This window comes from Helianthus annuus, chromosome 9, assembly GCF_002127325.2.
Source record: "Helianthus annuus cultivar XRQ/B chromosome 9, HanXRQr2.0-SUNRISE, whole genome shotgun sequence".
In the NCBI taxonomy this organism is placed as follows: domain Eukaryota; kingdom Viridiplantae; phylum Streptophyta; class Magnoliopsida; order Asterales; family Asteraceae; genus Helianthus; species Helianthus annuus.
The window spans coordinates 157,313,430-157,322,358 of record NC_035441.2 but is presented as its reverse complement, the minus strand read 5'-3'; the positions used below and the strand labels follow the sequence as shown (position 1 = coordinate 157,322,358).

The 8,929-nt window shown below is 36.4% G+C and overlaps 3 protein-coding genes across 3 annotated transcripts; 2 read left to right on the top strand and 1 right to left on the bottom strand.

Moving 5' to 3' along the window:
- Window positions 1–2,016: 2,016 nt before the first annotated feature.
- LOC110874803 (transmembrane emp24 domain-containing protein p24delta9) lies at window positions 2,017–4,038 on the top strand. Its single transcript, XM_022123223.2, has 4 exons — window positions 2,017–2,357; window positions 3,130–3,339; window positions 3,683–3,759; window positions 3,844–4,038. The coding sequence occupies exons 1-4, from the start codon at window positions 2,157–2,159 to the stop codon at window positions 3,986–3,988; spliced, it is 633 nt and encodes a 210-aa protein (XP_021978915.1). The 5' UTR covers window positions 2,017–2,156; the 3' UTR covers window positions 3,989–4,038.
- Window positions 4,039–5,401: 1,363 nt separating this feature from the next.
- On the top strand, window positions 5,402–5,994 carry LOC110876556 (LOB domain-containing protein 24). Its single transcript, XM_022124725.2, has 2 exons — window positions 5,402–5,606; window positions 5,699–5,994. The coding sequence occupies exons 1-2, from the start codon at window positions 5,427–5,429 to the stop codon at window positions 5,981–5,983; spliced, it is 465 nt and encodes a 154-aa protein (XP_021980417.2). The 5' UTR covers window positions 5,402–5,426; the 3' UTR covers window positions 5,984–5,994.
- A 783-nt stretch (window positions 5,995–6,777) lies between these two features.
- LOC110874804 (uncharacterized protein At5g39570) lies at window positions 6,778–8,051 on the bottom strand. Its single transcript, XM_022123224.2, has 2 exons — window positions 7,341–8,051; window positions 6,778–7,050 (listed from the first exon to the last, which is right to left on the bottom strand). The coding sequence occupies exons 1-2, from the start codon at window positions 7,980–7,982 to the stop codon at window positions 7,012–7,014; spliced, it is 681 nt and encodes a 226-aa protein (XP_021978916.1). The 5' UTR covers window positions 7,983–8,051; the 3' UTR covers window positions 6,778–7,011.
- Between the last annotated feature and the right edge of the window lie 878 nt (window positions 8,052–8,929).

Sequence of the window (8,929 nt, the reverse complement as noted above, 5' to 3'; positions counted from 1 at the left end):
TTGAGAAAAAGGGGGTTTGTTTCTTCGAAGCATTCTCAGCATTCTTCTGGGATCCAGAAGAAACAGGTAGCAAAGGCGGAATGCCCTATGAAGAGGTAATCGCCGGCATGGAGCTTGAAGTGTTCTTCACTTGAGAAGCCATGTGGTTGAAGGTAGTGCACCGAAATGGATTAAATGAGCAAAATTTCTCAGAATTGAAGCACCAATTGCCCCACGGTGGGCGCCAAACTGTTTTGGTCAAAAATCACACAAGGATAATGCAACTAAATCCGATTTTGTGAGGTGTGATGCTTGGATAAATGAACAAATGTATGAACAATGTATGAATGAAATGAATGTTGGACACGAGGATTTATACGAGGAAAAAGCCCTTGATCAATGTATGATCTCCAACACAAAAAACCTCGGGTGATGGAAACTACCGATCACCAACTCTATTGAACAAATGATGATTACAAATCGGGATGATAACAAGCTTGGTAGAAGGTTAACTATAGTGCAAAATGTATGTAATCGCCGAGAGTTGTTGAGAGCTCGAGTGTAGTGTGTTGCTAATAATTCTTATGTTCTAAACAAGCTTGTTATCCCCTTATAAAAATAGAAATAAGCTAGCTAACTAACAATCCGAAAAAGATGCTAGCTTCCCACGATCTCCATAACGGTCACGAAGGCCATGCACGTGTAGAATTAGAAGGCATATTCCCCTGGAATCTCGGTTATACCAAGTCCCACTCGAATACTCCTGCAAAACAAGTTCAAATACAAAGGAAACAATTGTTAATGTTAGGATAATAATAAGGATCCGGGATCCTTAATCCTGCAACGTCTTCTGAGGATCCTTAATCCAAACCGAACTAAGGATCCGTGATCCTGGCTGCACTTGAGGATCCGTGATCCATACATTATGAAAATCCATCCCTAACAACCATTTTGCAGGCGGTGTCCTCTAGCGCAAAAGTTGACAAGTTCTGTACTTAATGTTTTGAAATCTTGCACGATATGTCCTTTAGGCCAAACCTAGTTAATGTTTTCTGTTAAATCAGGGTATTTTTGTAATTTTAGTAGGCAAATAAGGGTATTTTTGTAATTTTATCCATTTAATTAAAAAACAAAAAATAAAAATGTATAAAGTTGAAAGCCCCTCTCTCTCTCTTTTCAGTCTCTCTGTCTTTATATCTCTCTTATTTCTCTCTCTATCTCTCTCTTTCTCTGCCATCATCTACCACCAACCCGCCACCACCACCACCTCCAGCGACCCACCATCTCCATGGCGTCCTCTCCAAAACCCAGTAAGCCCTCTGTCTCGCTGGTTCATCCTGGTGGTCCGGCGACCTCTCCAAAACCGAGCAAGCCCCCACGACGATCTCTCCAAAACTGGTTGTTCAACGGCTCCTCCACTCTAGTTTAAGTTGGATCTGAGGCGATTGGATGCGAAGTGGTGGTTGGATCTGAACAAGGGACGATGGTGGATTTGGATCTAAGACGATGGCTGGTTATGATGGTGGATGTGGTGGACGGTGGTGGGTGAGTGTTTGGTTAGGGTTGGGGTTTCGTTGGTGAGAGGGAGGGAGAACGAGAGAGATAGATGTATTTCGTCAGTGGTTTTGATACATGTATGTATTTCATCAGTGATCTTAATTTGTTTTAATTGGTGATCTGGATTTATGTTTTCTGGACTTCATCATCGATCTTGAAGGATGGATATATGGGTGAACTCATTCTCCAGAGCTATAGAGAGAGAGAGAAAAGTAAGGGAAAATGGTTTATAAATAACAGGGGTAGAAAGACAATTATACCCTCATGTGACTTGATTTAACTGAAAAAATTAACTAGGTTTGGCCTAAAGGACATAGTGTGCAAGATTTCGAAACATTAAGGTTAGAACTTGTCAATTTTTACGCTAAAGGACACCGATCGTAAAATGATATAAACATAAAGGACAAAACTTGTAATTTACTCTATATTTTATTTGGCACATGACGCAATGTCTACATGCACCCCTTCGGTTATCCAAACACAAAAACCAGTCGTTACATTATTCAGGTAGTGACAGCAATATAACCTACACAAAACCACTGATCCGAGATCACAGATACCTCCCTCCCGTCACTCCAAAATTTCTCCAGTTTAGGGTTCTTATTCTAATCTCCCCAACAATGTGGAGATGTATAACTGCATTAACAACCGTATTTGTAACATTAGTGTTAGTCAAAGGAACGAGGTTCGAGATCAAAACAGGCACCACTAAATGCATAACCGATGATATTCAATCCAATTCCTTATCCGTTGGAAAATACACTATCATCAATCCTCATCAAGACTATCCTCTACCTGATTCTCATCGCATCAATCTCAGGGTCAGCCTCTAAATGTAATTCAAAGTTTTTCTTATGTTATACTACCTACCTAGGGTTTCTATCACTATCATCATCATCACTGATATAATATAAGAGTGTTAGGATGGATTTGTTTTTCGGTTGCCCAAGTGGAGACTTTAGGTGACACCTGTCTTAACTACTAGTCCCACTCCCACTCGTGCACGTTTAACTTTGGAGTGCTCCTCTCGTCCGCCCAAAATGAGTTGGTGGTGATATATGAGTTGGGCCATTCCTTATGACCCCAATATGAATATCTCTCTTGTCAACTAAACAAACGAGAACGATGTAGAATTTGCCTATGGGGTTACGGTTAGAAAAAAAGATAAATTAGTTTCAAAAACATGTTTAAGTGTGGTTAATTGTCTCATGTCGACTAAAAAGAAGAGAATGATATGGAATTTGCCTAAGGTGTTACAGTTAGAAGAGAGATTAGTTTAAGAAATATGATTAAGTGTAGATAATTATGTTATTTCACACTCGCTTGGATTTATCATTTTTAATGTTTACCAGCATGCTAATCTTGGGATTAAAGAATCCTGTAATCAAAATAAAATCTTTCATAACACTGCAGAGTTTATCATTAAGAAGTTTTAAGGCACACATGACGCGTTATGTTGTAGTCGAGTCTTCAATACACGACCCACGTAAGAATCGATGAGATATTTTTGGTATTTAGCTCTAAAATATGAGACAGTCTCCGTTGAGTTGCATACTGACGGGAATTTGTTATCTGTGATGTGTCTTGATACAGATAACCTCGCCACACGGGAGCAATTGTCACTATGCAGATAAAAGAGAATCTGGTACTTTTGCATTCACTGCTTATGAGGATGGGGATTATATGGCATGTTTCTGGGTTGCGAAACACAATCCGTCTGCAACACTGACTATCGAGTTTGATTGGAGATCTGGTCTGGCTGCAAAGGATTGGTCTAAAGTAGCTAAAAGAGGACAACTTGAGGTCAGTTTCACCTTTTCATATGTTACTTTAGTTGCTTTTGTAAACACTTATGCTTGTCCCTACTCATGACAATGTTTTAGGGTATGTTCAACCTAAAGATACAAGAGCATAGAGGGTAATAAAGTAATATGATCCCATCGTTTGTGAAAACGGGTCAGTCGGGTACTTGGGTTATACTTGTTTATTAACGATTCTTAAAAAGTAAAAATAAAGATTCGCTAAAAATACATGATTTATATAACTTATGGAATCAAAAAGAGTTGACGGGTCAACTTAACTGATCATACCAATGTTATGGTTATGATACAGTTGCCATTATATAACTTGTAATATTTTGGGACAGATGATGGAAGTTGACTTGAAGAAACTATCTGATACCATTGCTATCATCCATGATGAAATGTACTATCTTCGCGAGAGGTGAGCATACAAAGCTTATTAGTTGGTACTTTGATCATCAACCATCATACTTATAACCATATCTTATTTTCAAATGGAATACAGGGAGGAATCAATGCAAATTCTAATTAGATCAACCAATGCGAAGATGGCGACGTTTAGTTTCTTCTCGCTCCTCGTTTGCTTAGTAGTGGTTTCTATCCAACTCTGGCATTTGAAGACCTTCTTCGAGAAGAAGAAGGTTATCTAGTGTTGTAGCTTTTTTTTCCCTGATCGAATCTATTACCTTCATTTTTTTAACGTTTTTATATTCGTTCATATGTAGTGTTTCTAAGCTACTGTGACAAATGATCAAATATTGCCAAGGTATGATCTATTAATGGAACTGTGTATAACAAATGATCATAACCGGCGCTTTTATACTTTCCGGAAACCTAATGGAGAACCGAAGCTAGTTTAATCCAATGACGCGTTGCATACATCGGTTGGTTAATAACACTAACTAGTCTTAGGCTTCCAGCGTTGCGGTGAGGGGGCGTAAACCGTGCTACCAGCGTTGCAGGGGAAGGGCGTAAAACCATGTGTAGTGGGGCTTGAACTTCAAGCCCCTCTCTTAGGCATTATCCGACATGTTGTTCCTAGTCAACAAAGGGGCTTAAAGTTAAAAAGGGGTTTAGTGGGGCTTGAACTTAAGCCCTCGTTGCAATGATTAGATATTGTAATTGAATAAAATAAAAATAAAAATAAAAACCCATCAAAAACATTCTATTGATCATTCTCTTTTGATCATGCGTTTTCAAGCCCACGCCCAACCCAAAAAAGCCAAAAAAACGCCTTTGGGGGCGGTGTTCACGTGTGAATGGGTTTATTTTGCCCATCCACACCCAAATAACATACCACTACAGGTGGTGTAAGTAGCAAGTGAATGACGACCAAAATCGGGAAAAAAACATAAAATAAAAACACGAATTATTAACACCAAGTGACTCACGTGACGTAAAACGCAGACGAAGTCAAATTTATATAGACATGTATTAGAAAGTCGAGGGGTTAAAAAAATCTGAAGGACCAAATATGACCACCAAACACCATGAAAAGTAGCATATGAACAACGAACAAATCCAGTAAAAACGTAAAAGAAAGACTAAAAAACACAAAAGACAAAAAGTCAATATTCCTCCAAGTGTTATGAATTAATATATATTTTACATATTTAACCTAACTAACTATAGTATCTACATATCGACCTTAACTTATACAACATATGATTCAAACCAATATACTTTTAAACTTTGGGTCAACAATTGTTAGAGCCAACACAAATTATTTATAATATTATCAAAATTTAAGACCTCAGATTTCATATTTGGTCATGACATTTTGTGTTCATAAAACATTGAAAAAAGTGTCCAACTTTGGATATGGATTTGAATAAGAAAGTCTGGGCTAAAATATTGCAAACTTGATGAAAAAAAATATAGCCGTTACAAACTAAATTAGTCAATTGCATTATGTTCTTACCATATTGATTTATGTAACTTTCCATTTTACAACCAAAATTTAAAAATTTAGCCGTTACTATTCCATTCCAATCTTAATACAAATTTCAATATAAAAATGTTTAGAAAACCATATCTTTCATTGGATTGCTTCAAGATCTCAACAATTTTTGATTTGTCAAGATCTTCATGAATAGATTTCACAAGCTAGATAAGATGACTTCCACCCGATGCGCGGTATGCAAGTATTTTAGACGAAGATGTCCTCCAGATTGCATTTTTGCACCATATTTTCCTAATAATGACCCACAAAAGTTCACTTGCGTTCATAGATTCTATGGTGCTAGTAACATTGGCAAAATGCTCGAGGTAAATCTTTAATGTAATATTATTCAAATATTCAATTTGATGGTTATTTTTTTTGCAAATAATCTTATCGTTTACGCGTGTTTTTTATGTAGGAAATGCATGTGCACCTACGGGCAGACGCAGTAGATTCGTTGTACTACGAAGCCAAATGTAGAATACAAGATCCTGTATACGGTTGTGTTGGAATAATATCATCATTGCATCAACAAATCCAAATAGCACAAAGCCAACTAGCTAAAGCTCAAGCCGAACTTTCTTTTCTTGATGCTAACTTAGCAGCAGCCGAACCTACACCGAACCATTCTGAGCCATTGGTTCAACCAAATGGTGTCGTCGATCATGGCCTAGATGACCCTTTAAACAATTGGTTTTACTAGATGTCATTGAATGTTTTAACGTTTACAATATAATTGATAATAAACATGTCTTTGTTGGTTTCGTTTGGATTCTTTTACTTCAATCTAGCTTCATTTGTATATACATATGTGGTAAGGTTCATATGACCTTTCGTCCTAAACTATCGATTGAAAAAGACATAAACTCTCATCCGTCTCAAGTTATTAAAGCATCATGAGTGCAAGGTGCTAAATGCACTTAATTACAAATACATCTGGTCAGTTGTCGTATCGAGTTACATGTTTTAACGAACTTAATTTAATAATTTTATGAATCTCTCAATATCAAAACAAGAATGACAAATTTCGGTTTCATAAGTTTAAACTTTTGATAATAAAAGAGTAACACATTTAAAAGTGGTAAATTTAAAAGTATTTTAACACTTTTTAAAATTAATTTCATTCATTACTTCATATACCAAATTGGTTTTAGTACTTAACTTCATAGTTCTTTCCTTGTTACAAAAAAAAAGTTTAAAATACGTATATTTCCATGAATAGGCTAACGGGTCTTTTCTTTTTGTTTTTTGGCTGATTATTACACTTTTTATGTTTTCTTTTTTGTTTTGTATTATGCTTTGCGGGTCTCTCTACAAGTAAAATTGCTTTTGCGGGTATCTAATTAGATGACTTGTTTTCTTTCAATTTTATAAATACAAGTGACGTAAATATAGAGTAATTTAGTAGAATTTAATTTATTTTATCTCTTTTGTAAAATTAAAAACTAAAAGTATACACGAATTACTACAAAAGTAGGTATTAACACCGACCCGAAATGCATAAAGTTGATAGTTTTATTAAACAAACAAGCAAACATTAAAACAAAAAGAATGCATCATGCATGGTTTTTATGCAATTAATATTGATATTGAAGAACACGAAAACCAACTTGACATTGATGATCAAACTCGCACCAATGTTAAGGTTGTTATTTAGTATTTAGCGACTCCTACATGAAAATCTCTATGAAATCATGTGGATGCTCATTCATCGTAGTGTTTGCGTTGTTATTACCGATTCCTCCTCCTGTCGTCGTCATCATCATCCCCCTGCAAAATTTAACACAATGTTGAGCAATATCCTAACACATGACCGTGTTAAATCTGTTCAGATTAAGTGCTTAATTACGGATGGAACCAAGTGGGTAAACTGTGACCCCGGTCACCAGAGTTTGTTGGACTTTCATACATAACAAAAACATACAATCAAAAAATCTTTATAATGACCCTGACTATAAAGTTCTTGTTCCGCCACCTCACGTTCATATTATTTTACGATAAATTATGAAACATCCTAACTTACAATTAATAAATATTAAAAAAGAGTCAACGAAACTCACATAGTTCTTGCGACCACGGTAACCATCATTATCATCATCATCATTACGCCTACCATATCTAGGCTTCGGATCATCATCGTCATCATTATTACGCCTACCATACCTACCCCTCCGGTCATCATCGTTATCATTATCGTCATCATTCCGCCTGCCATAAGTATTCCTCCGACTACCATCATCATCATCATCATTCCGTCTTCCATACCTATTATTATTATCATCATCATCATTTCGTCCGCCATATGTAGGCCTCCTATTACCATCATCATCATCATTCTGCCCATAGGTTTTCCTTCCACTACCATACCCGGATCCATACTCATCCGTCTCATTCCTTCGTGGGTGACCCGACCCATACTCCGACCCATATCCACCCGACCCAATCTCTGACCCATGCTCTTGCCTACGCCCATAACCCGACCCACCACCGGACGTAGAGCTAGGGCGGGTGGAACCATAGCTACCCGAGGAGGCGGAGGAGGAGGGGCGGTAGCATATTTCATCGGATGGAGGAAGAGGGCGGCCAAAGGTTAGTGCCATGTCGTAACCACCACCGTATGGGGTTGGATCATGCTCGTCGAAATCGTCAACGTCTTCATCGTCGTTTGGGTTGAAGTGGTGGCCCTTTGGGTAGTAGGACATTATGGATGCTTGATTACGGTTGAAATGTACGAGGTGTATATATGCTAATGTGAATGTGTTACGACTTCGTTTTGTTATGAGGTTGTGGAACCAGTGGATTTGTTAACTAACTAACTAACTAACGGTTTTTGTGGGTCCGTATGTTTCTTGTGGTGGAGAATGTTTTCATCATCCCATTTGTACTATGTCTGGCGAACAAAATGTTGAGAGGAATGGATCTTAACTGAACCACGCCCAACAATTTAAAAGCCCATTGGACTTTCTTTTCAAGTTTTTTAAAGGTTTGGCCCACATCCATCTCCAAGTGAGAGTGAATCCTTTAAATCGACACCAAAGTAACGTAAAACTTATAATATTTGCATTTACTCTAAATGGATTTAACCTAGCTTTGATTATGAAGACATATGACCTGGATAAAATCTGGAATACTCATAATTTACTACTTGAACCGCTAAGAGTTCACATCTAATACTAATAAAAAAGTCTACTTAATGCCACATGTCATTCTCTCATAATAAAGGATTTTACCAAAAGGCCATGTGGCAATTTATCATACAATATCAACTATAATAAATAATACCTAAATTAATATAAAAACCATTGTCCACCTTAATAAATAATTATATTTATATATCATCTCACTCAAAAAAATTGATATACCCTAATGCTTGAGTTACGAAATTATATTTTGTGATATACAGATAAAAAATATAAGAATTACTTTATCTCTTGAATTTAACGATTTTACATATTAAAGATCAAGATTATCTTCATCTCTATGACATACAATAAATGGTCAATATATTTTTATTATATGTATGTATTTAATATGAATATCCTTTAATATCTTCGATTTCTTTATTTATGCATTATTATATTTACTTTATTTGATAATATAACATCTCTTTAAGATTAACCACATATATTTCTAAAATAAAATGATTTAA